Source organism: Passer domesticus, chromosome 12 (genome assembly GCF_036417665.1).
Source record: "Passer domesticus isolate bPasDom1 chromosome 12, bPasDom1.hap1, whole genome shotgun sequence".
Taxonomy (NCBI): Eukaryota; Metazoa; Chordata; class Aves; order Passeriformes; family Passeridae; genus Passer; species Passer domesticus.
Window position 1 is genome coordinate 19,378,631 of NC_087485.1, and position 25,925 is coordinate 19,404,555.

At 50.7% G+C, this 25,925-nt stretch overlaps 1 protein-coding gene across 4 annotated transcripts in view; it reads left to right on the forward strand.

The window, feature by feature from the left end:
- The window catches only part of LOC135279532 (hydrocephalus-inducing protein-like), a 73,136-nt gene extending 47,420 nt beyond the window's left edge, over positions 1–25,716 (forward strand). Inside the window, exons 35-67 of one of the 4 annotated variants that reach the window (XM_064386971.1) lie at positions 856–1,095; positions 1,353–1,563; positions 2,041–2,205; positions 2,450–2,623; positions 3,713–3,852; positions 4,286–4,414; positions 4,707–4,911; positions 5,370–5,511; positions 7,148–8,636; positions 9,129–9,287; positions 9,713–9,900; positions 10,072–10,254; positions 10,506–10,625; positions 11,830–11,989; positions 12,095–12,267; positions 12,424–12,622; positions 13,311–13,410; positions 13,948–14,047; positions 14,537–14,705; positions 14,978–15,213; positions 15,534–15,606; positions 16,215–16,419; positions 16,792–17,024; positions 17,588–17,739; positions 18,670–18,862; positions 19,722–19,830; positions 20,417–20,665; positions 21,004–21,146; positions 21,494–21,715; positions 22,858–23,018; positions 23,530–23,630; positions 24,183–24,525; positions 25,313–25,716. In XM_064386971.1, the coding sequence (XP_064243041.1) occupies positions 856–1,095; positions 1,353–1,563; positions 2,041–2,205; positions 2,450–2,623; positions 3,713–3,852; positions 4,286–4,414; positions 4,707–4,911; positions 5,370–5,511; positions 7,148–8,636; positions 9,129–9,287; positions 9,713–9,900; positions 10,072–10,254; positions 10,506–10,625; positions 11,830–11,989; positions 12,095–12,267; positions 12,424–12,622; positions 13,311–13,410; positions 13,948–14,047; positions 14,537–14,705; positions 14,978–15,213; positions 15,534–15,606; positions 16,215–16,419; positions 16,792–17,024; positions 17,588–17,739; positions 18,670–18,862; positions 19,722–19,830; positions 20,417–20,665; positions 21,004–21,146; positions 21,494–21,715; positions 22,858–23,018; positions 23,530–23,630; positions 24,183–24,525; positions 25,313–25,592 (7,146 nt within the window). In that variant the 3' untranslated portion in view covers positions 25,593–25,716. Of the gene's footprint in view, positions 1–855; positions 1,096–1,352; positions 1,564–2,040; positions 2,206–2,449; positions 2,624–3,712; positions 3,853–4,285; positions 4,415–4,706; positions 4,912–5,369; positions 5,512–7,147; positions 8,637–9,128; positions 9,288–9,712; positions 9,901–10,071; positions 10,255–10,505; positions 10,626–11,829; positions 11,990–12,094; positions 12,268–12,423; positions 12,623–13,310; positions 13,411–13,947; positions 14,048–14,536; positions 14,706–14,977; positions 15,214–15,533; positions 15,607–16,214; positions 16,420–16,791; positions 17,026–17,587; positions 17,740–18,669; positions 18,863–19,721; positions 19,831–20,416; positions 20,666–21,003; positions 21,147–21,493; positions 21,716–22,857; positions 23,019–23,529; positions 23,631–24,182; positions 24,526–25,312 lie in introns of those variants that run through there. The other 3 variants (XM_064386972.1, XM_064386973.1, XR_010346758.1) reach the window with 3 other exon arrangements.
- The last annotated feature ends 209 nt before the right edge of the window (positions 25,717–25,925 follow it).

Genomic DNA, 25,925 nt, shown 5'->3' on the forward strand with positions numbered 1-25,925 from the left:
CTGAGGCTGCCTCTCAGCACATGTGGGGGATGTGCCCAATTCCCCTCAGCCTCCCCCCTGCCTGGCTGTGTCTGCAGCTGTGACACTCGGTGCAGAGCAGCTGCCCACTCGCAGAGGATAATCCTGGAATGGTCATCCTGCTGCAGGACTGACAGACCACACAGCCACCACACAGCTTCCTGGGCACGGCAGGACAGTCACCTGTACGGTGTGCTGGCAGCAGTCCCTGGGGCTCTGGCCTGCCTGCACATTCCCATGCAGCTGGGGATTCACCTTAAAGGACAGAGCATTCCCAAAAGTAGTTTGCCTGTGGCTGCTGGGTCTCGGAAACTGACAGCGTGTGCCAGCATGGACACAAGTGCTTCTGTGCCCGCACACAGTCCCAGGGATCTTTTCATTGCTCAAGAAATGTAACCATCTTGTGTCTGGCTTGGACCAGAGCCAAACACGTGGCAGAGAAGATGACCCTTATTTCTGGCCAGCAAGAGCTCCTTTGCCTCTCCTGGAGCTGGTGTTTGCCTGATGCAGCAGTGCCAGGACTGTGTCTGGACACTGTAACCCCGAGGGCCCTTCCCATGAGCACTGCACTCCTGCATGACTAGGTGAAAATGCCTGACAGTCCATTGTACATCCATCTGATACCAAATACCCAGTTACAGTGCACACCAGGATTCATCCCAGTTACTCAGACCCAGACTACTACAGCCACTGTAGTCCCTAGCATAAGTAAATATCTGGTTTCCCTTCACCTTGGAGGGACTGATAACACCCTGACCTTGGGGCAAGCATTGTTGTATTGGGGGTCCTGTCACCTGGGACTTCATGGATGAGTTTTCTGCACTTTCCTCTTTTCAGAAGTCTTACAAGAATGAGCTGGAGCTTAGCATTTGTGGGAGCAGCAATCGCTTAAAGCTGCACCTCTCAGGACAAGGTCTGCAGCCACGGTTGGAGTTCAGCCCCCCAGCACTAAAGATGGGATGGGTGCTGGTGGACAGTGATGGTGTGGAGGCCACAGTGCGGGTGAAGAATCCATGCAACTTCCCCATTGAGTTTTACTCCCTGGATTTTGATGAGCAGTACCTTGAGGAGGAGAAGGTGAGAAGGCAGATCTGATGCCCATGTACATGCTGTCCAAGCTTCACAGCACTCCAGCATTCCCAGGCTTGTGCCAGGGAGGTGGAGGCAATCCCCAGGGCAAAGCCAGCTCTGCTGACATGCTGTGGGAGGACCTAAACTAAATAGTTTGTGTTGTTGGGAGGAAGGGAGGAGACAGAAAATGGGTTTGTTGAGTCTGTGCAATGAAAGGCAAGAAAAGGAATCTTGCATATGGTTTCTCTTCCCTACCCACACAGATCCTGCGGATGGCAGTGGGGTCTGAGTACCAAAAGAGCTTTTTTATGCCTCCACGTGCCGTGGGTGAGACGCTGCCCCCAGAGGTGCTGAAGGACTATGAAGCACAGAGGAGGCCAAAGGCTCAACAGGCAAAGCTCAAGGCTATGGCAGAAGCCAAGGCCAGGGCTGAGGCTGAGGCCAAGGCCAAGGCCATGGGCAAGGCAGCAGCAGGTCAGTAAAACAGTGAGGGTTTGGCAGTGTCTGTTTTGCCTGTGGTAACAGCAGGGACTCCAGCCCCTACACTGTGAACTCTCTGTCACCTTGCTCTCCAGGGAAAGCCCATGCTTTTAGCAGCTGCCTGTTCCCCAGCTTGGTGGAGGAACTCTTGGCTGAAGGGCTGTGGCATCCTCTTCCAATCCTGAGTGTAGCCAAAGCAAGTTCCTATCTGCCTGCCATAGACTGGGGAAATAATCCGGGTATTCCCTTGTGTCCCTTAGCCATAAAGACTAGGATTGGATGAGTTCTTCAGCCAGTAGGACCAGGTCTAATATCACTGACTCTTTTATATTTGCACCCTCCTAGCAACAAAAGAACAAGCTCATGTTGCTTTCACCAAGTCTCTTTTCCTGGGATCTGAGGGGATGGGAAGGATTGTGAGGATCAAATGTGGTCAGGAGTCTGACTCTTCCCCCTGGTTTTGCACTGCAGCATACAGAACTGTCACATTCTGTCCCGAGTCCTTGGTGAAAATGACTGGGAATCCTATCTCTCGGGCTGTCATGCGCCACCTGGGCATTGACCCATCTTCAGGGAGGTGTGAAGCGCAGCAGCACCGAGGGATTGTTGTCATTGTGCATGGGCCACCCCGGGCAGGTACGTGAGCTGCAGCCCAGGGCTGCAGGGAGAGGGGCAAGCAGGAGGACCACATCCTGGTGGGCCGTGGTGCTTAAGGCAAAGTCCTCAGCTGAACAGGAGGTGGAGACGATCCTCTTGGCTCTAGAATTCAGAGCTTGTACCCACGCTGCAACTGCCTCCCCTTGTTGGAGGTTTTTCCAGGGCCTGGCCCTGCAGTGCCTCCTGTGCCAGTGTCACCAAGCAGTCCTCCTCTCTCTCGCAGGAAAGACAGAGGTAGCAGCAGGCCTATGTCAGTATTACAATGCTGCTTACATGTCCATTGACACCGTGGTGAAAGAGGCCATGGCCAACAACCGGAGCCCAGCAGGGCTCTGTGCCTGGGAGCTCTGCACCAAGGCTGCCATGGAGCTGAAAGACAAAGACGGAGGTGATGCTGGTAAGGAGCCAGTGCTTGAGAAACCCACCTTGACTGTCCACTTCTGCTTACTCAGAGCAGCTGTTTTTCAGTCCTTGGGTCTCTTAGGGAACATGGGTGAAGTGCATCACTGGCTTGTCTAAAAAAAAAATAAATTCAATTTTAAGGGCTCAGTCAGGGGTTGTTTTATAGCCCCCTTTGTTGCCATTCTTGGAACACGTTCATTTTTCTAGGGGTGATGAAGCATGCCTGTCTCTTTCCCAAATATTTTATATTTCCTCAAAGCTGAATTGAGCTTGCTCCTTATGGGCAGCAGGCAGATCTGCTTCCCCCTTTAACAAGGAAAAAGCCTTCTGAAGTGGCTCATTAAGGACAGGAAGACTATAAGTGTAACCTCACAAACAAGAGGAAAGGAAGGACAGCCTCCCAAAGGCATTTCCAATGAGAGACATGCTCCAGATGAGCTCTTTTCTCCAGAGATTTACCTATGCCTACTGTCAGGTTACACAGCTCGTTGGGCTGTTCTCCATGTGAGAATGGAGACAGTTATGAAACTTCCTGGGCAGTTGGTACCCTGAGCTCTGCAGGGTGAGGCCAGACCTGGCTCGGTGCAGGGGGAAGTTTTGCATCGCTCAGTTTTGAACCTGGCTGGGTTGGGAGCTGTGGAAGGAAGAAGAGTCTGGGTCCCTGCTGGGGTTTTCCCACATGGAGGATTTAGCTTCAGTGGAGACAGGTGATGCAAGTGGAGCAGGGCTGCAGGTCTCCACATGAGAATGCTGGATAGGGAAGCAGTGTATGGAAACAATGCTCCTGGAGGACGAATCTTTGGCTTGATCTGCAGGGGAACCGCTGTGCGAGCAGCGTCACCTGCATGCACAGTTGTTAGGAGGGACATGGTGCTGTCTTTAAAATCAAGTATGGGATGGCATACTTTTACCTGCTGGTAAGAGAAGCAGGGAGGGAGCTGCTTCTGGGAAACAGTGCTGCCAGTGCCCAGCAGACTGGGGGAAAAGTGTCCAGTTCCTTCCAGGGCCCAAGGTTGTGCCCATTGCAGGGAAAGGTGCTTACTTGCTTTACAAAGCCCCCCTCAACCATCTGTCCCCTGTGCAGGTAAAAAGCCTCAGCTCACTGCTCAGACCAAGAATAAACAAGCCTCTGGGGAAAAAATCAACCAGAAGTATGCCAAAGGCAAGAACCCTCCAGCACAAAAGAAGGAACCAGCCAGCAAACCCAAGATAAAGGACACAAGGGTAAACATGATCCACCCTGGCTGATGCCTGGGACCTTTGCATTGTCTTTGAGATGAGCAGGGGCTGCTTACAGTGGAGGCTCTGTGCCAGCCAGGAGCTGGTACATGGGTCCATAGTGCCATGACTTGGGCTGGGAATGTGCTCTGGCAGACAGCTCCTCTGGTTCTTAGTGGTTTGCTGGCAAAGTGCAGTCCTGGCTAGTGTGGCTGCAGGCAGTGAGCAAAATGTTGGCAGGCTGCACTGGGGCTTGCAAACTTGGGTGTCTGCTGGCCAAGGGATGGGCCCTCCAGGACCATCCCCTGGAGCCCCCAGCCTGCACTGCAGGGTTGTTCTAGTCTCCACTAGTGAGGAGCCCCAGCTCCAAGCCCAGCAGTGGGAGTTGTTCAGGGCTTTCCACCATGGTTTCTTTTCTTTACAATGGTTCACACTACAGTTCACAGTTTCCACTGCTCCTGCACCGCAGCAGCTGAACATCATCAGCAGTCATGGGAAAGAGCTGAACTGCTTGAGCTGTGTGCTGCCTGAGGACCTGCTGGTGGACATGCTCAGTGAGAGGCTGAAGGTGTGTGGGGTGGGGGAAAAGGAGACATTCCTGCTCTGGAGAGATAGGCACTGAGGTACGACTCAGAGAGGAGGAGGAGGATGTCTGTACATGCTACTGGGGGATCCTGGACTGTGTGCAGGGAACCTAGGGGGAAGCTGCAGCTGCCCTTAGCTGGCAGAGCCTAAGGACACATCCAGGCTGCTCTTAGCTACTGCACTTGGAACAAGGATAGCTGGTGCCATCTGGGTTTACTGTGCAGATGCCAGCCCCCTGTGTGCAATGGCTGGCTTACTCTTCCCTTTATTCACAGCGTAAAGACTGCTCCAAGGGAGTGGTCTTTGATGGCTTGGAGAGCCTCTTTGCAGGCAGCCTGGAATCTTCTCTGCTCTGCATACTCAAAGCTGTCAAGAATTGTCATCATATTTACATGGTGAACCTGCATCAGGATTATGCTTCTTGGAAAGCCAAGGAAGAAGCTGAAAGAAGTAGGAAGGAAGCTGAAAGAGAGAAGGAAGGTGAGATGTCTCCTCTCAAATCTTCTCTCTCAAGCCCTCAGCCTTATCTCTGTGTATCTGGGTTTGCAGCAGAGCTTATAAGAAATGTTTAATTTATTAATCTTTTTACCTTCTGCCTCAGTGTAACTAGCACTCATCTCAGAGTTACAGGAGATCTGAGGTTTAAAGATTCACCTTAATCTCTAGCATTAAATCTTGGGCACAAGTGTCAGCTGCTGTAACTCAGTGACAAACGACTGTCCTCAGGCTTGGTGCACTTAAGCCAGGCAAAGCCCAGGAACCACACTGCCCAGCCATAGTTTGGGGGATTGTCTGAATTTTGGAGCAGGGATATGAGCTCCCCAATATCCCTGATATAATAGACTGGGTCGGGAAAAGCTGTGAATCCTTGCAGCTGACCCAGAGCACCCAGCTCTGCTTGCAGTCACTCATTGTTTCTCCTCTGGTTCGTGCCAAAGAACTGCAGCAGGGAAAAGCTATGCAGAGGAACACGGAGAATGTCTTGCAAAAGGATGAGGACGAGTATGATGCTCTCCCTGAGGAGAAGAAAGCAGAAGTGGATAAAATATTACTGGAAAGGAAGAGTATACAGACGGAGGGGTGAGTAAGCCTTCCATGGGTTACTGCTCAGGGTATTGTCCCTGGAGGGTTTCCCTAGTACTGCACGGGCGACTGAGAGATGTGTGAGGGAGAGAAAATGACAATGAGGATTCCGTCTTATCAGAAGGCTAAATAATTATTTTATTATTCTATACTATATATACATTACATCTAAAGTGAATCTCTCTTGCACTCACCCTTGCTCACAATTGCACCAAACTGTACTTGTCCTTGATATCCTGTGACTGTCTCATGACAGTCTGACACACACAGAATTCTTGGCCCTGATAGGCCAAGAGAACAAAACATCCTCACTTCAGGTAAACAATCTCTCTATTGCATTCCACTTCAGCACAGCAAGAGAGATAAGAATTATGGTTTTCCTTCTTCTCTGCTTGTCTCACAGCTTCTCTCTCTTCAGAGGGCATGTGAATACCCCATTTCCCCCTGTTTCAAGGACTTTGAGCTCAGACATATTTGATAGCAAAGGCCAGAAGCAACACAACAATGGCCTCTCTCATCTCCCTGGCTCCCAAGAGAGGAAGGACCTTCTTCTGTTGAGACAGTACACCATCTTCTCTCTTTTTGTGATGAGCCCTCCCAGCTTAGATGCTGTCTGCAGGGAGCTGGGCTCTGGGCTTGCCTTGGCACTGCCTGTAGAAGTCTCTTCAAGTCCATGATGTTGATTTGCTTCTTCTTCATCATCTCCCTTCTTCAGCAATACAGTGGGATTGTGGTATGGGCAGGTGTGGGGCACAGACCAAACCTTGGTTTGGGTCCTGGTGCTGCCACAGTTGAAGTCCGTGCAATGCTGATCTGCCAGGGTTCTCCTTATGGTGGGACAGCAGCCATAAAAGCTCCTGTCCTTGAGGCTCCCCTTCAGCTGCAGCAGTAGGCAAGCTCTGCTCCAGCAGGGCAGCCCAGCTCAGGACTCACAGGAAACGTGTGGAGCTGGGAGGGGAGGCTGCTTAAAGCAAGCCTGTGCATCAGGACTCCTTTCAGCCCAGGCTCAGGTTGGTTTCATGGGGAAGAGATGGATGAGGCTGCTTCAAATTGTTTCCATGGCAGACAGCACTAGTTTGCTTGGTCACAGCTGGGTTCCAGCAGGAAATCTGGCTGACAAGAGCCTGTCTTGCAGGAGAGGAGTTCCTGCAGCCTTTGCTTTCTGACTGATAGGATTATTCTCATTAAGGAGCAGCCTATGCCCACAGAGAAGGGGGCTGAATGAGCTGAGTGAGAATTGTAGTAGCAATAAGCAGATGTTAGCAATCTGTGATCTGCTTTAAACAGTGAAATCAAGAGATGAAGAGTGTTTTCAGGCATCAGCGCAGAGAGCTGGTGGATCAGCCTTTGGCAATGGGCTGGAGGTGTCTGGGTGTGCCTTAAGAGAGAGGTTGCATAGTCAAGACCTTATGGTGGCAGGGCTTAGGTTTGGCTGGTCCTGGAGGTCCCCTTCCACCAATCCACTCACTTGGGATGTTCTTGACCTCTGTGGGTTGAGGAAAATCCACAAAAATGGTCTCATGATTCTGCCTGACCTCAGGATCAAGGAATGAAGTGGAGGGCCAGCCAGGACTAGTGAGCCCAAATTTCTCATGGTGACTCTCAGCGATGATTTCTATTTTGTTTGCTGAAGGGAGCTGAAGCAGTTTTCTGAAAAGCTTGAGGAGAAGGCAAAAGCCTTAGAGGAGGAAGAGAGGCGGAAGGAGGAAGAGAAACAGAAGAAGGAAATGAGGGGTGTCTTCTTGGGAAAGCAGCCTGAAAAACAAGAGAAGAAGGAAACCAAATCCCCAGAGAAGAAAACCAAGCCTCCAGAGAGGAAGGAAACCAAAGCCCCAGAGAGGAAGGAATCAAAAATCCCAGAGAGGAAGGAAACCAAAACCCCAGAAAAGCAGGAAACAAAAATCCCACAGAGGAAAGAAACTCAATCCCTAGAGAAGAAGGAAACCCAAGCCCCAGAGAGGAAGGAAACAAAAATTCCACAGAGGAAAGAAACCCAAGCCCTAGAGAAGAAGGAAACCAAAATCCCAGAGAGGAAGGAAAGAAAAATGCCAGAGAGGAAGGAAACCAAACCCCCAAAGAAGAAGGAAACCAAAGCCCCAGAGAGGAAGGAAACAAAAATCCCAGAGAGGAAGGAAACCAAAACCCCAGGAAAGCAGGAAACAAAAATCCCACAGAGGAAAGAAACCCAAGCCCTAGAGAAGAAGGAAACCAAAATCCCAGAGAGGAAGGAAAGAAAAATGCCAGAGAAGATAACAAAAATCCCAGAGAAGAAGGAAACCAAAGCCCCAGAGAGGAACGAAACAAAAATCCTAGAGAGGAAGGAAACCAAAACCCCTGAAAAGCAGGAAACAAAAATCCCAGAGAGGAAAGAAACTCAAGCCCTAGAGAAGAAGGAAACCAAAATCCCAGAGAGGAAGGAAACCAAAGCTCTGAAGAAGGAAACCAAAACTCCAGAGAAAGAAAAAAAAGCTCCAGAGAAGAAGGAAATCAAAGCCCCAGAAAAGAAGGAAACAAAAATCCCAGAGAAGAAGGAAACCAAAGCCCCAGAGAGGAAGGAAAGCAAAACCCCAGAGAAGAGGGCACCCAGTGCCACAGAGAAGGGGGACACCAAAGCCCCACAGAAGAGAGGAACCAAAGCCCAACAGAAGAGGGGTACCAAAGCCTCTGAGAAGAGGGCAACCAAAGCCCCAAAGAAGGGGGAAACAAAAGCCCCAGAGCAGGGGGAAGCCAAAATCCCAGAGAACCCAGCTGAGATGGAGAAGAACTTGATCCTGAGGTTTCAGAACTATGAGTCATCGCAGCAGGACATCACACAGATTTTCTCTTACTGGGACAGGGTTCAGGGTACCGTGCAGTTACCTGTGATCCAAAAGGGAAACAAGTCCCAGCCTTCTGCGGAAAACAAAGATCAGAAGACCAGTAAGCCTCAGGAGAAGCCTGAACACGAACATGGAGGCCAAAGGAGTCTTCAGTTACGTCTGCTGGGGACTCAAAGCAAAGTTGCAGAAGGGGCAGTCAGAGACGAGAATGTTGGGGTGCCATGCCTGGACATCCAGGTCACAGATCCGAAGGCCATGATTAAGGAGATCCTGAGGGATGGGAAACTGCCAACGGAAGACCAGGTAACACGCTGCAAGGCTCAGATCTTGAGCTTGCCGTGGTCATGGGCCCTGGAGCACTGTGTCCCCCCAGGTGATAATGGCACAGAGCCTTGTCCAGGCCCCTGATGATGTTCCACAATGACTCTGTAGCATCTATGTGAATGGGGAGGTTATCACCATCCCTCAGATGGGCAGAAAGTGGGAATGCTCTGTGTACAAGTATCCCATCTGTTCAGAGTCTCCCAGCCTGGAAATCGTTATAAATGGTCCCAGGATAGGGCAGCTCACAGTCATTGTTTTCTTCAGCTGAGTCACTCAGGAGAGGTTTCTCTCTTGGTCTGGCTTGTAGCTCTTGCAGCTGCTCTGGAGCCTGCTCACCCCACTGGGCATAACAAAGCACTTGTACTTCATATATGTCAAAAACCCCACTGCCAAAAGCTCGGTGCCTTTAAAGAAGGAGTTGTGAGGATGAAGGTCTCAGAAGTATAAGCAGGATTTTCTCTTCTGTTTTAGATGCTGAAACATCTGGGACTGTATCCCGACGGCCCTCCCCTTCCCCCTGCTGCTGTCCTCTCCATAGTCGAGTACCCAGAGAAGAGGTTGGGCTCTGCAAAGCGTGTGAAGCCCTTCACCATTGTGGCACCTGAAGGTGCTGCTGTGGAAGACAATCTGGTGGGTGCTCCAGTGGTGCCAGCACTGAAGGTGCCAGGACAGGGACCAGGCTAGATGGGGGCATGGGGGACAGGTTGGATGGAAAGGGAGCATTGTGGAGAGCTAGTGAAGGTGAGATGGGGCCCCATGTCTGCAGGTCTCCTTTCTGTCAGGGATGGGGCAAAAGAGATAGCTCTGCTGGAGACAGAGCAGTTCTGTAAGACAAGAGGCAAAAAAAATCACTTAGAACCATCAACTTCCTTTGAGGAGAGAGTCCTGAGTGAGAAGGGGTGAAACAAACACCAATAAGGAAGACCAAGTCCATGGGGAGGTGGACTTATTTATTTATTCTCTCTTCCACTGAAGGTGAACAAACCCCCATTTTACTTTCCAGGATGGGGATGTCTCAGGGCTTACCTCTCCCTCCCTTTTCTCTCTCCCCTTAGGCCAAGGTCCCACATGCAAAGGGCAGTTCTGCCAAGGGCCAACCACAGACAGGTAAAGCAGCCAGCCGAGACAGCTCTGCAAAGGAGAAGCAGATCTCCACACAGAGAACAGGAAGTTCCCGGGATTCCTCTGCAACAAGATCCAAAAGTACACGGGAAAGTGCCTCAACCCCTACAGAATTCCTCAGGTGAGCTGCACGGGAGGAGGTGATGCCTCTGCTTCTTGGTCCTCTTGCCAAACAAGGTCCATTGTCCCCAGCTCCACAGCAACCCTGTGCCAGTGCTGGGGGATGGCGAGTGCACCCTCCTTGTTCCATTTGCTCCTCAGCAATGTCTGAAGCCTCCTCTTCAATTGCCAGGCTGAAACGGTACCGGTGGATAGTGCCTGCCCACGGTGAGGTGGAACTGAAGGTGCACTTCTCCACCAAAAAGCCAGGGAAGTTTGAGCAGACACTGAGGTTTGAGCTCGTGCAGACGAAGCGCCAGTACGAGCTGCCCTGCAGTGGCACTGGCCTGTACCCCAGCATCTGCCAGAACCCTCGGTAAGGCTGGTCCCTGGCAGCCTCCCACACCACAGCTGCCCCTGAACTCACAGCCAGGGCTGCCCCTTGGGGCTTCTGGCCTGGGCACATTGTGCTGCCTGAGGTCACCCAGCAGATGCCTCTGTGGCAACCTCTTCCTGTGCCGGGAGCTGGAAGGCAGATGGTACCTCAGCCACCAGGAAGGGTTTTGGCTTTCTGACTGCATTTCCTACTTGGAGCATCTCATATCCTTCCCCACTTTCTCTGCCCAGGCTGGTGTTTCCACAGTGGAGGGAGACCATGGAGGCAGATGAAGTCATCTTCAAGGAATATGTTGAGAGCACAAAGCAATTCCACTTTGGACCGCTGCTGTGTGGGAAATCAAGAGAGTGGTACGTGCTCCCTGCTGGGCCTTGTACTTTTCGGGACACGCCTGGAGAGACAGGCTGTCCTGGTGGCACAATCCAGGGCAGTCCCCAGCAAAGTCCTGGGAGACACATGGGTTTGAAGGACCATAGGTGTGAACTTGAGCAGATAAGAGGCAAATGAGCCTTGGAGGAGCTGCTGTGCCTACCCAGTGGGTGCCTTGGTGCCAGAGCCGCATGCTGCTGCCAGTCCAAAGGTGACTTGGACTTGGGGGCAACTTCTGTCCCCCTCCACATCTCAGCTTCACCCCTTAGAAAATGAATTTTATGGGGTTTGAAATGCTTTGAGCTCTTCAGGTTGCCTGATCAAGCAATTATTCTGTAGATGGTTTTGTAAACCTTTCGTTAATCTGTAATTATAATAAGATTTTATGATTGACCTGCCAATGGGTGTCGGGGGAACACACAGCAGGAATTACATTTTCCTGTAATGACATTGCATCCACACTTCTGGATAAAGTCTGCCTAAACACATTGTCATTGATGCTATTGTGTATTTCTACTTTTACTGTCACTAGTTTTTTTAATAGTATTTAAGTTCTTGTCTCCATAGGAACTCTGGAGGGCTAGGTCTATGTTGACAATCCGAAGAAATGTAAAAAAAAATTTTTTAAAAAGACATTAGCCAGGTTGATGGATGGTCTGGGATTTCTGTTTGCCTCTTTAACCCTTTCACTCCAAAGTCATTTCCACACCTGAGAGAAGGGTCATTTGTTGTCTTTTTGCATTCCTCTTGGGAATTGATGCTTTATATTTCTTTCTCAGACTTTGAGCTAACCCATGAAACCCAAAGCAGTTTCATCACTTTTATGAAAGAGATTAGCTAAACTCTTTTTCCAAAAGCCTTTCTACCCTGCAGGGAAGGCACCCCAAGAAAGAAGGGAAAGAACCCCTGTGCCTGGTGTACTGTTATTTTTCTAGGCATCTTTGAATTTATGTTGTATTAAAAACTCTCAAAGCGGCCTGAACATCATCAGGCTTCTGGGGTGGAGGCACCAAGTCCAGGGAAAGGCATCAAAGTATGGCAAGGACCCTTGCTATGCCTCTGACTGGGATCCATTTCCCTCACTTGTTTGTTAGAGCCTTCCAGCACCGCTTGCTCAGGGTGCTCTCCTCAGTGTGTGGCAAAGGTAACAGTCTCCTCTGCAGCCTTTTCCCCTTTTGTGGACAGGTACAAGGCCCAGAACTGTCCTGGCAACTCAGAGAATATCACCATCCTCAACAACTGCCCCGTGGATGCAGAGATCCAGTTCTCCTTTGAGAATACTGGGGAAGCAGAGACGTTCCTTCTGGACCCTCCCAGCATGACACTGAAACCAAAGGAGAAGCAGGTAGGAGAAGGGCAGGTAGAGCAGGCGCTGTAGAAGTGCCCAGGGGCTGCTCCTCCTGCTCACACACAGAGCTCTTTTGATTTCTTCCTGTTGGGCCGTGTCCAGGAGCTGACCATTTGGGCATACCCCACTTCCCCTGGCTTCGTGGAAGACAAGCTCATCTGCTGTATTGGGAAGAACCCAGACCCAGTGGTCTTCAGCCTGTGCTGCCATGGGGTGCCCATGAAGCTGGAGGTCAGCCCCCGGGAGCTGTCTTTTGACAAGGTGCTTCTGCACAGGTCAGTCATCCCAAAAGCACTCCAAGACTTGTGACAAGGAGAAAACGTTTGGCTCTGGTTTCCAGGGCACGGATGGAGCTGCTCCAAGTTGCATTCAGTGGCGAGGCTGGTGTGACCGTCCAGCAGCTGATGCCAAGTGCCTTCCTGTCTCTGCAGGACTGACAGCAGGACCTTGGTCCTGAGAAACAACAGCCTGCTGCCCATGGCCTGGCAGCTCAATGGGCTGGATGACCTTGTTGAGGACTTCTCCTTGTCACAAGAAAATGGCACCATTGATCCCCACTCAGAGTTTGAAGTGACACTGCAATTCAAGGCTGGGCAGATTGGCAGCATTGAGAAGACCCTCCAACTTGAGGTGAGAGGGCCTGTGCCCTGCCTGGCAGAGCAGAGCACAGTGAGCAGCTGTGTGCTCCTAGAGACAGAGTCAGGAAGAGCTGCACCTGACAGACACAAGGGTGCTGTGACCCCAACTTCTGCCTCTACACAGAGTTTGCCAGAACGTGCAGTGCATCCACATCCCCCCAGATAACCAGACACTGCATCCTGAGCCTGTACCACAACCACCTTGTCCCTGTGAATTGTTGAAGGTTGTTTTTGGTTGTACAAACTGCAGCATGATCTCTACATTCCTCCTGGCCTCCTAAGCTCTTGCATAGTGCAACAAACTCTCCCCCTGGGATTTTGTTCCCCATGGTTTAGGGGCTGCATTTCAGAAAGGGTGCTAAGTGATTGGAGAGGGTTGTCAATGCCACCTGCTCTGAGACACCTCACACTTCCTGTGGTTGTTCTTACACCCCTGTACCCCTCAAGGATGCTTTAGCAGCAGCCTTCCCTGCTGTAGGAGCACAGAGTTGGGCTGATAGGTTTTTTACTGCAGCAGAATCCCATGGGGCATCCCATGAGAACAGGTTAGCAAAGCTTGGGAATCCACCAACACTTGTGAAGCCAGGGAGGCCATAGGGGAAGCAGCCAGCAGAGACAAGGACTTTCAGGCTGTCTAGCAAAAGAATAATCTGAACAGTGTTTGCTTCTTGCTGCCTCAGGTTTCAGATACAGAAAACATCCTGGGGATTGTTCAGGTTGAAAACATTGAAATCTCTGCAGAGGTCTATGACGTTTCTCTGAGCATCGACATGCCTGAAGGTCAGTGGATGCCTCCCAAACAAAGCAGTCCAGGTGCACTGCATCACCTTGGGATGGGATGGGATGGGATGGGATGGGATGGGATGGGATGGGATGGGATGGGACAGCATGTAAGGATGGCATGGATACATAAAGCACGTACCCTGCAAGCTGCATGGAATAAAGCATTGTCAGGGCACTGACAGCCTTAAGTCTCTCCCCTCTAACTTTGATGTGTGCAGCTTCACATACAGTTTTGATTTGGGGCTTTGAAACAACAGTGACGTGAACAGGCAGTTGGCAACCCCCCCAGGCTCAGCACAGTATATAAAGTAATTGGATTTGTGCTTGGAAATGAGGAAATGGGAGCCGAGCTCCTTAGCTACTCAGCCTGCAGATATTTTAAGTGAGAAGAGAAAGGGCAAACAAGTAGCTGGAAAACATTTTCAAGAACAGAAACTTGCTGAAAATGGTTTTGCACCAATGTTGCCTGTGACCTGGTGTATTCTGCAGCAGCTGACAAATACCATGTTTGACCTTGCTCTGGGTTTTCTGCAGGTCCAGATGGAAGCTTGGAATTTGGAACCATTAATGTCCTGGATAATGTGAAGAAAGTCCTGAGTCTAAAGAACAAAGGGGTATACGACATTGAGTACAGGTGAGTCCAGCTGCCTGGTAGTGAGCATTTCCTCGGGTTCCCAGGCCTTCATTCTCCCTCTGCCAATGGCTAGAGCCTGTTTCCATGCTGGCTACCTCATGGGAAATACAAAACCTGGGCTCTCTGATCTCAACTATTTTACCAGAGAATCCAGCCGCAAACCAGCAGTTCTTCACAGCTCAGCTGGTCCCCAAAGGAGAGCCCCAGAAATTTCAGCCACTGAAATGCTGAGATTCATCGCCTTTCTTTGGTGGTCACCTCCTTTCTCTTTCTGAGACTCTGTAAAAGAGTGAATGAAAAATTTCGGTCTCAAGGTTTCTTGCAGTAACCTTATGATTGTCTTCACTCTGTGTCAAGATCCAGGATTCCCTAAGCAGATCAGGACTCTCCTTTTGCTTTTTTTTTCTGGTCCTATGCAAAGTCCTGGCTGTGTTAGTGGCACCTATACACTTAACTGCAGAGATCTCCATTCTTTCCCTTTCCCCCCAGTTTCACGCTGAAGGGTGCAGGTCCCAGCATGCAAGACTTGGCATCCTACTTCACTATTGAGCCTCAGTCAGGTGTGCTAATTGCCTCCCAGCCTGGTGTGAATGTTGAGATGCTCTTCCACCCCACAAGTGAAATCCTCCTCAAGAACAAAGCCATCCTGTGCTGCCAGGTGAGCTGCCTGGGCCAGGCTGCATGTTTTGGGAGCATAAACAGGATAGGTGTCTCATGGAAGGAGGGCTTTACTGGAGAATCCTCTCTCCTACGTACACAAACAAAGTCTTTCAACACCATTTGGGAGGCTTCCTAAGTGGAGCTGAGAATTTGACTCTGGAGGAGGTGCTGAAACAGGGAGGGATAAACTGATGGAGGCCTGGGGTGGAGGCTGGGGACTGGAGTAGAGGCTGGCCTCTTTATTGTTTACCACCCTTCCTGTGGACACAGGTGATAGATCCCAGCTCAGGTGAAGGAGGCCAGGCTGTCAGCATCCTGCTGAGGGTGTCGGCCAAAGCAGAGTACAGCAAGTACAGCATTGTGCCTGCCTCACCCGCCGACTTCGGTACCATGATCAAGGGCACCAAGAAGACTCGGACCGTTGTGCTGGAGAACAAAGGCATGCTCAGCTTCAAATTCCACATCTGCCAAGCACCCGAGGATGCATCTGCATTGGAAAGCAAAAGGTAGGAGAAGCCCTGACAACCCTTCCTGTCTGAGGAGGCACCACCCCACGGCTGGTATGTGGCAGGCAGCCAGGAGACCTGAGCTGTCATCCATTTGCTTCCCTGGCTTGGGGAGAGGGAGCAAAAATCACACCTCAGTATCCCCACGTGTAGTACAAAGCTGGTGATAGAGCTGCTCAGTCCAGCAATGGGAGCCACTGTCTGCTCTCTGGGAGCCATCAGGAGCAGAAAGGCTTTCCTGTCAGAGGAGGAAGGCCAGCTTTGGCCTCAGAGAAAGGCAGGGGAGCTCAGCATGACATACCTCTGCTTTCTCCCCTCAGTTCAAAGCAAAAGGAATCTGCTCCATCAGCTACAAAGGACTCAACAGAAAGGAAATTGAGCTCCTCGACACAGGTGGGTGACTCCTGCTCCCCAGCAGTGCTGCTGCAGGGGATGTGAGAAGATGCTGCTGTGCCCAGGCTGAGGCTCATCCGCCACAGGGTGGCACAAGGTTTGCAGGATGGAGTCCAGTATCTGCTCAGTCCCACTGAGCGTCCTGTACTCTGGCTCTGACCTGGAGTTGTGGGGTCAACAGAGGGGAGCAGGTCCTGTGTTTGGTAGCTGCTAGCCAGTATAGGTCTGTGAACACCTCAGGAGCAAAACTGTCCCCCACTGAACTCCCAGTCCACAGAGTTCAGACAACAGTGCTTTTTCTTCTTCCCAGTCCCCTACCTCTCTCCCATGATTTCTCACAGCTATTTCTGCCCTCCTGTGTTACCTCTGGAGGTTGAAGGATGACAGCTACCACCTTCATTCTTTACACTCAAACTCCTTTCTGCCACTTGGGACAGGCTTGCAGCTCCTCCTGAGTTTGTTGTTCTCAGCCTGGGGCTGCCTTTGCGCTGTGGAGTCATCCATCCTGCCTTGGGACTGGGTGCTTGGGCCAGGCAGGACATACTCTTTGCTGGGGTGCTCAAGGCACAGCTGTTAGCCATCAGCCTCTCCTGGACCTTTTTCTGCAGAGTCACCTCAGTCTTGGCATGTTCACGGTGTCCCCCTGCTCCGGCTCCATCGGTCCCTGGGGCCAGCAGATGATCACAGTGGAATGCCTCGCAGGGCAGGAGGGGACATGTGAGGAGCAGCTCTACATTGACATCACGGGCAGAGACCCCAGGGACAATCCCCTCGGCATTCCCTTCACCCTGACTGCCGAGTCCTGCCTCCCAGGTACATACTGCCCACAGTGCCCTTGGTCACACCTGCTGCTGATCAGCACCTAAACTTGCTGCTTGGATAGAGAGGCACACTCGCCCTGATGTCCCACCTTAAAATCCTCAGAAGCTCCAGCCCTCTTTAAGTCCACCAGTGGACTCATCCCTCCCAGGCTGAGAGGGATGCGTGGAAGGATAAAAGGAAAGCAATGCTCTCTAAGACTGAGGCTGACTGGGCTCTATCCTCCCAGCCAGCTCCCCCACCCAAGGGTGGGTTTAGCAGTCACCTGGGCAGAAAGGGCTTATCAAGCCTTCTGAGAGGCCAGCAGGGTCCAGATAAACTCATCAGGGAGGCTTCTCCATGCTCACCCCTCTGGTCTGTCCACAGCACTTGTTGAGGACATCACGTTGATCTTCAAGGAGTACTTGATCTGCAGCAGCACTGACCTCAGCCACAAGCTGCAGTTGGTGAAAGGCACGGGCCTCTTCATCGGAGATGAGAACAAATTCATCTTCAACAAGGTTCTGGTTGGGCAAGAGGCTGAAGCTCATTTCAGTATCTACAGTGCAAGCCGTCTGCCATGTGACGTGGTTCTCTCCATCAAACCCCTGCCTGGAAAGGTAAGAACAGGAGGCCAAGGTGGTGGCTGCCCTCTAAGGGCCATGTGAGAGCCTGTTTTGTTCTCCAGATGCATTGCTGCCTGTGGCCCAGACTAGGTTAGCTCAGTGCAGGTCAAACTGCTGGGAAAAGCAGCAGAGCCAGGGAACAGTTGTGTGGAATTCTGCATGTCTTGGGCCAGGTTTTGGCTCACACCTGTGTGTCTTTGGTGGGAGAAGTGAGTCCTTCTGAACCTCTCTTGGAAGCACACGCAGAGACGGGCTGTTATAAACTGACATGCCAGGGCTCAAAGCAGAGCATTTCCTCAGGCTCCCTGGCTTTTCCTTCTCTTTGAAGGCCAGTTCTAGGTCCATGCACCTCCCATATAGGCTGGGGCAGCTTCCAGCACTCAAAACACCCAATGCTTTAGCACAAGGTGAGCATTCCCTGGGAGGACGGGAGCCTGCCCAGGGAAGCAGGAAGGAAGACACACTGTCTGGGGCTGTTCTCAGTAATGCATTTATGATAAAGCTGTGTCATGTTGAAAGGTGTTTTCTCCTAACACTGCTCTCTGGGTTCCCCCAAGGAACAAATCCCTATCAACAACATTTTCAAGTTGGATCCAGTCAAGATGTCAGTTCCTGGCTCATCCTATGCCATTGCTACAGTGACCTTCACCCCACCAGATGAGCAGAACTACGACTGCACCTTCAAGGCTTCCCTTGACATCCCAAAAGGGTAACTGACCATGTGAAATATTGGGGGAGGCCACACTGATAGCTGCCTCTCCACTGGGAAGGCACAGACCTCTTGTTAGCTCTAATGCTTTCAGTAGCCTTAGGCAGAGTACTTGGCATGAGATGAGTTGGGAGTAACTCTTAGAGCAGAAAAATGAGGCTGATGGTTTATTCTGTATGAAGAACTATGAATACAGGGAAATAAATACTAGGTAGGTATTTGGAAGTTACTGAGATGTGCTGCAGCTCAGCTGGGCATTTCCAAGGACAAAGGTTTAGATAAAGCAGTTTCTGTGCCAGCAATCAACAGTCACATTTTCCTCTTTGTTTCTGTAAAATTAAGTGATCCTCTGTGATTCCCTGGCATTCATTAAGCTTTTTTTATGTGAGTGATTGGAGCTGGTATGAAAGAGGAGCCCGGTTCCTCTGCCCTGGGACTGGGGCTTTGACCTGCCCTTCCTCAACCCTTTAGTGGCTGAATTGGAACGAGAGAAGTCTAATTGCTAATAAGCAATTGCTTTTTTACTGTTCTTGGAAATGATCTTTGCTGATGGTGACGATGATTTATTTTTGCCCTCTTGCTTTTGAACTGCTTTCATGCTGTGCTTTTGCTTGTTGCATAAGTCTCACCTCACTGCAGCCAGGGGATCTGCCATATCTCATCTGGTGCCTCATTATTTACCTGCTGTATTGCATGATTCAATTAAGTGAAATTATTTTTAACTGTTATTGTGGAAGGCTCTGGCTCTTTGGAGCAGGTTCCTCTTGTGAATGGCCCTGAGTGGATTGGGAAGAGGCTGGTGGGGGGGCTGTGTTGTGGGGTACAGGAGCACCAGGCAGGGAAAACACTGTGGGTGGCCCTCAGTGCTTTGCTTACCCAGTGAGAAATGGGTTAGTGCCAGCTGAAATTGTTTCTGTGCCTCTCCTGCAGCTATGTGGAAATTAAACCCCAAATCCTGACCTTCACCATCAGTGGGAAGGGGCAGAAGCTGCCGGTGACAGTCGTACGCCCAAGTGCTCGCAGCAAGAGGGGAACGGCTGTGCTGCGCTTCAAGAGGCTCCGGGTGGGGGATTCAGAGATGCTCCCCCTGGACATCCATAACGACGGCATCATACCCATCAAGGTGAGGAGGACCTGCTCAAGGAATGGTCTGGTTTGGGAACAAAGGCTTGTGGCACAGGGGAAGGGTCCCAAAAAACAAGGCAGACATGGGAAGAGTCACCGTTGAGCCCAAAATGACGCAAACTCACCAGGGGACTGAATTGCAGAAGTTTAATACAAGAAGCTCTCTCTCTTTTTATAGATGGTTTGACACATTCTACTTGATTGGCTAATTACCAAAAACACCTTTCTCACAAACAGTCCTTGAGAAGAACAGAAAAAGAGTAGAAAAGCACCACCTGCAGGTTGTTTATACTAACAAGTTATCATCATTTCTACAACTCCCTAAAAGGTCTCACAAGCCACTGTGAGAAACACATGTTGTTTCTCACTCTCTGACCAGGCTGTCATCTACAGGGCAGAGGTGTCAGAAATTCTTTTTAAGCAAGTGACTGACATCTGTTCTCCAAAAAGGGAGTTCTTGGAAATTTTCCATCCAGTCTTTCTTCTTTAAGTTGAATACAAGAAAGGTGGTGGAGTATTTTCCCCCGTCTCTCAGGTCACCTTTTGTTCTCATGGACATGTGTGGTTTCCCAGTTCCATTAGATTGTATTTGATCCCAGCTTACATTTTAAGTAAGCGTAGTTGTGGTTTAATTACATTCTACCCACTACTTTCTGTCCTGTTTGGTTCTGTGTCAGTTCTATCCAGATGCCTCTGAACACCCTTTTTTCTCAGCTGATTTGACTTTTGTGCTAAGTGCTGTTAGTAGTGGGAGAGGCGCTGGGTGGCCATGTGGGACCAGCAGCACTGTGGTGTCAGTCCCTGTGCCATCCTGTACTCACACCAGCATCATTGCACTCTGGGTTCCCTTTTCTCAGTTTATGTTACGCCTGGAGGATGAGCATGGAGCATTCTTCTTGCAAGGCAGGGCCTCCACACTCAAGATATTCCACACTGGAAATGTGGAAGAGGACTCAGTTCGAAACGGTAATTTCATTAACCATGAAGTGTGATCCTGCACAGAGGGAAAATGTGTGCCTTGCTCTTGGCTTCTCTGAGCAGCAGCCAGATGTTAGGCACAGTTTCTTTGCTTGGGCTCTCTGTCCCCCAAGCTTTTCTTGGGGCCTTTTTGCAAGGTCTTCTCCTAGCAAGTTGCAGGCGGTTCTGTTCTTCTAGACATGGTGGGTTGATTGTGGGGAACTGTCACTACCTCAGTAGACCCTCTGAGGTATTTGCTGCATGTGGGAAGGTACCAGCCTGAACAGCCACAGCCCCTGAGCACACAGACAGCCATCAGAAGCCAAAAGCACTCTTTGGCTCAGCTTTCCATATGGCTGGAGCTGGCTGGAAGCAGATGGAATGAGGGCTGGACATCAGCCTGAGGTTAAGCTGCTTAAGTGGTGCTGTCTGGAGGTGGCAGCCTCGTGAACATAGCAAGAGGGTCTGGAACCACGGGGGCTAGAACCTGTGCTTAGAAGGCTGCTGGCTTCAACCTCTTATTCCTCATACATCCTCTGGAAATATTTCCTCTCTACAGCTGTATCACTTAACTCTGATTTCCATTGCTGTGCAGAGAGCAAGCCCCCAAAGCAGCCTTTCTTCCTTTTGCGTCGTGGGCAATCGACAAAGTTTGATGTCATTTTCAAACCCACCCTGGCTCAACGTCTGGAAGGGAAGATTGGTCTGTTGGTGGGGGACATCTGCATGACCCTAGTAGAGCTGGTGGGTGAAGGCCACAAAGATGAATTCACCCTCGATGGACTAAAGGAAGACACCCAGGAGAGGAATTCTAAGAGCAGTCTGAACAAAGACATCATTGATGGTAAGAGAGGAGAGGCTGCCAAGGTGGACAAGGAAGAGGAAAACGTCTGATATGTGTGTTCTCCCTCTAGGCAGGGAGGTCACCCACGGGATTTGGTGGCCTGTGGGGGTGGCAGCCATGCAAGCAGAGCAGTGTGTGCTGTGCTGCACGTCACTGGCTTAGGGATGTGTCAGCGTGTTTCCCTGGAAGTAGTGGGATGGGGAACTGCCAGGGGAACTCTCTCCAGAAGGTGGAAGGCTTGGAGCAAGGAAGCATTGAACATGCAGGTGTCTGTGCACGTGAGGGGTGGCGGGTGGAGCTCCCTGCATGCTGAGATCCCTTGCTCTCCTCCTTAACAGCTGTCAGAGTGAACCACATGCAGTTTGGGGACTGTCCTGTCGGGAAGCCCTGCTGCAGGACCTTCACCATGACCAACCACACCCGTACCCAGTTCATGCGCTTTGAGTGGGAGGCAGACGGCCCATTCCGGTTCTCCCCCAAGGTGAGCATGGACTGCTCTGCCTTTCCCCATTCTCAAGCCCTGCTCTGGTGTGCCCAGGAGCTGGCAGGAGTCCTCACATGCCAGTGATAGTCCCTTCCAGTGCCATGGAGGAGATGCAGTCCCTGGCTTGGCTGGGCTTGGCTTGGCTGCCCAGAAAGAAGAAAAGGCTTAATGTTATGGGAGGTGGCACCTTCTGTTCACATTTTTTTCTGTCAAACTTCATATAAATCCACTCTGAGGTGCGGATTCCTGGCACAGCTGTTCACCACATTAGTCTCTTTTGCTGTCAGTCCTGCCCTTGGCATTGCTTCCAGTTTGGTCTTGACTCCCTCCCTGATTCTGCCTAGGTGGGACACCTCCACCCTGGCTGTGCCAAGAGCATCACAGTGACCTTGAAAGCAGATGTCCCAGCCACCTTCAGGAGGCACCTTGTGAGATGTAAGGTGACCAAGATCAACTTTGAGCTGCCACAAAGGAAGGTTCCGGACTGGGATGACCAAATGTGCATTGTCACGTGGAAGGATACCACCAGGAAAGACCTGGCAGCCAAGTGCCCTAAAAAAGAGAAGGTAAGAAGCAAAACAGCAAAAAGAACCACAACACCATCACTGCTGGCTGTGCATCTCCTGCTTCCTCTGACAGCTGTGAGGTTCACCAGCAGTGCAGTCCAGGGGAGAGGTGGATGCACAGTGCCTGGATACACTCTCACAAGATGGGGAAGCATCTTGACAAGAGACCTTTAGCCACACCCAAACCATCAGTCTGTGCCACAAGCACAAGTGTTGCAGCCCACGCTGAATGGGAGACAATGTTTTATTATTTTATCCCATTTTATGGTGTTAGAAATCTCTTCATCTCATTTGGTGCCTTTTCACCAACAAGGAGTTAAGTCTGCTGCACTCTGTCTCTTCTTTTGAAGTGGAGAGAAATACACTTCTCCTGCATATGCTGGTGAAGTCCAAGTTTTGTCTGCATGGACACCAGAGAATTTGGTTGTGGTCTCTGTATTGTGTGGGATATCTCATCATGGAGTAGCCCAGGCACTGTATGACTCTATGGAGGAGTCCAGAGAAGGATCATCTCCAGAGACTCTTGCTTTTATTGTTATTATTGCCATGCACACTCTTCTTGGGTGAAAGTTCTTTCTGAGTTTCTGGACCATTTTAAGGCCTCTAAACCATCCTCTTTTCTATCAGAACATCTGCAGTTGGAGACTTTCCTAGTGAGATCTTTCACATTCCAAAATGCCCATCCTCAGCTCCCAGCACTGTGCTTGTGCCACACAAGATATCTGGAGAGCACTTTCTCCTAAGAGAAGAAGAAAAAGCTGCTTTCTAGAACTCTTCACTCTTGCCATTCTCCATCCACAGAGCTCCAGCAGGGGAACTTAACCCTAACTTTGAGACCTGCTGGATTTATAGAGGACAGGAAAAAAGCCAGTCCCTCCACAAGGTTGAAGTACAGGGACTGGAACACAACTACAGTCTTCATGGGGATATTTATTAACAGCTGTGGTAGTGACTGCATTGATCAGTGGGTAGAAACAACTACTGTAGCAGAACAGTCCCAGTTGTGTCATCTTTCCAGGGAAGTAAAAGTGAATGGTCCTTTCTAGTCCCTCTATAAGGCTGCTCTTGGAGGCCAGAAGATTGCCCTTCTCAGCCTGACCTTCTGGCCTCTGCTGAGTGATTCCTCCCTCCTCTGTTTGCAGGTGATTGAGCCAGTCCCGGAACCGGCTCACACTGTGGTGGAGAAGAGCAGCCAGGAGGTTGAGGTCTACCTCAGTGCTGTTGTTACCTGTGCCCAGTTCAAACTGAGCCCGATCGTGGTTCAGTTCAAGGATACCTTGCCCTTCCAGACAAGGACAGCCAGGTGAGTGCTGAAGGCCAGGCAGGGCCCTGTGAGGGGGAGCTGCATTTGCCCAGGGCTGGCCCAGTGCCTGCTTCCCAGAACTCTGCCCCAGCCCAAACCAGCACAGGCCCACTGATGTGCATGCAAGGCCAAGCAGGAAATGGTGGTCAGGAGAGGCTCAATGCTGCCATACCTTTCTGCTGAGAACAGCCATGGGTTTGCTTTCACTGCATGTCACCTGTCCTCATCTGCTCAAGAAGAAGTTTGCAGTCAAACCAAGACCTAAAGGCCAGAGTAAGCCCCTTAGCTGCAATGTCCTGGGCACCATGTTGGCCCTTTCCTCTTAAACTTCCAGACCTGAAATACTTTTTTGGGCCACCCAGGACAGCAGTCTGAGCATGGCAGAGTTGCCTGGGGAAGAAGGTGTTCCTCAGCAGAAAGTGGTACCAAGGAGTCCATCAGACAATATTACTGTACTATTTGCTTTGCATTTATTGGACATTTTTTGTTATTCCTCTTTCTCGCCTTTCAGTTTCAGACTATGCAACACAGGGAAGGTAGCCCTGGAATACTCCTGGGAGGAAGCTGCAGGGAATGAAGCAGTGAAGGAGCCAAACTCAACTGCTCTGACACGTAAGGGCATTTCACTTGGTAGCTGAGAGCCTGGGGAGAAGACCCTGCCACTTCACTCCAAAACATGAATTGCTTTTCCATCCTTGTCCACACGTCCACTTCCATCAGCATCTTCCCAGCTGCAGCTGGAAAGTTTTCTCCTTGCCCCCATCTGCTGTTCAGCCCCTTCTGTTCTTGCTCTGCCACTTCTGCTCTGCAAAGGAGCTGAGCCAGACTCTGGGGAGAGCCACGTGCTGGGTCAGGACTTTTCTTTGAGAAGTCTGAGACTGGGAAAAACAATGGGAAAAACAAGTGAACTGCCCTGCAGCCACTGTCTGTTTGCAGTTCCCCACTCCAGGGCAAATGCAAAGTCACCATCTAAAACCAACTCTCCTGCTTTGGCACAGGAGTTTGTGCTGCAGGCAGAGACCCTGCTCCCAGATGCTCTATTTCCAGCTAAAAGTACTTGGCCAGTGATGCTCCAAGTGCATCCCAGCTCTCTTCCGACCAGGAGGCAGAGTTGCTGGGAACACAGGATTTTGTCTTTGAAAGGTGTCCCCTTCCTCTCTGCAGGTCAGTTCCTCTCCTCTGAAACTTCAAGGCGTTGCAGAAAGCTGCTGCATCCTTTTGGATGGCAGCAGGAACATCCTTTTGAAACTCATTCTTCTGAGCTGGGGCAGCTGCAGCAGCTTGCCAAGCAGCAGCAGCAGCCCGAGCAGCAGGACCATTCCAAGAAGCTATGCCGTTCAAAGTGTGTTGGTTCCTGCCTGGAAATCTTCCCAGATGTTGTCTGTGACCTGCCACTGTTCTCCATCAAGCCCTACCACGGCATCCTTGCTCCTGGCCAGAAGCAGACCTTTCACGTGCGGTTCTCCCCAAAGTGCGCGGGGAAGTTTGAGACCACCCTGCTGTGCAGGTGGGAAACATTGAGCACTTGCCAACTCTTGCTTCTGATGGGTATCACTGGGTGATCACAGGGTGGGACAGGGTGGAAGGGATCACAGTATGTCATCTGGTCCCACTTCCCTGCTCAAGCAGGGTCATCCCAGAGCACATGGCACAGGGTTTTGTCCAGAGGGCTGTGGAATAATTCCAGTGAGGGACACTCCACACCCTCTCTGGGCAGCCTAGCACCTGCACAGGAAATAAGTCCTTCCTCAGGTTCAGGTGGAATTTCCAGTTCAGGTTCTGCCCATTGCCTCTTGTCCTATTGCTGGGCATCACCAAGCACAGCCTGGTTCACCCCCTAACATCCTCCCTTCAGTCCCTCTGACTGGCATGGGGAGGTGGGCCTGGAGTCAGGCAGCCCCAAAGAGGCAGCAGAAACACCCACAGGAGCACAGAAAGATCATCATCTGGCCTTGGTAGCGAGACACTGGGAAAAGACACTGTGTGAAACATCAAGCTCCTGGAGGGTTGTGAAATCAGGAACCTGCCAGTCCCTAGCTCTGCTTCCTTTTGGGACAAACAAGGCCTGCTTCTCTACATGGAACCCCGTGTGCTGTAGTTGGTCCCCAGGCATTTAACTGGTCATGTTCCTGCCCTTGCACCTCTGCAGCCTCTGTGCAGTGAGCGCAGTTGTTTAATTTGCTGCTCGCCGCTTGCACAGAGAGAGGATGAAACACTGTGCAACTTGCTCTGCAAGTTGCAGAACAACTGGCTGGGAATGTTCATCTGACTAATACCAGTCCCTTTCTTCCTAGGATTCCTAACCTGGAGCTGGCTCACAAGACAGGGCAGGTGATTGTGAAAGGCAGAGCCCAGGAGCGGAAGAGTCTTGATAAACAGACACGGTCTGCATTACAGCAGACAGAGGAAGGCCAGGGACCCGAGAAGCAGGTGCTCTGGAAACCAGCATCCAAGGGACAGTGTTTGTGTCAGCTGGAGCCTCCTGCAGGAACCAGCAACATCGTGCTTTCTGCTGGTGACGGTCTCCCACCCTTGACCAGAGACCTCTGCAGCTACCCTTCCAAGCTTCAGTGAACATCTCTAGCTTACCTTTTCATTACTGACATTAATTAACTGTTTATGAGACTGATAATCAACTCAAAATTATCAATTAATTGACAATTGTTAATAAACAATTGTTAATAAATTGTTAATCTTCGGCTTGTGTTGATTTGAAACACAGGTTGATTTGTGTTGGTTTGAAACGCAGGGCCTCTCTGGAATGGAGAATGTGACCCCCTTCCCTCCAAATTACTGTAACTTTGAAATTAAGGGGCTTTCAGGCAACAATATGGGAAAAGGAGTAACAGTTCTTTGCCAGTATGTATAACAAGGCAAACAAACAACAACACTGGCAGCAACAGGAAT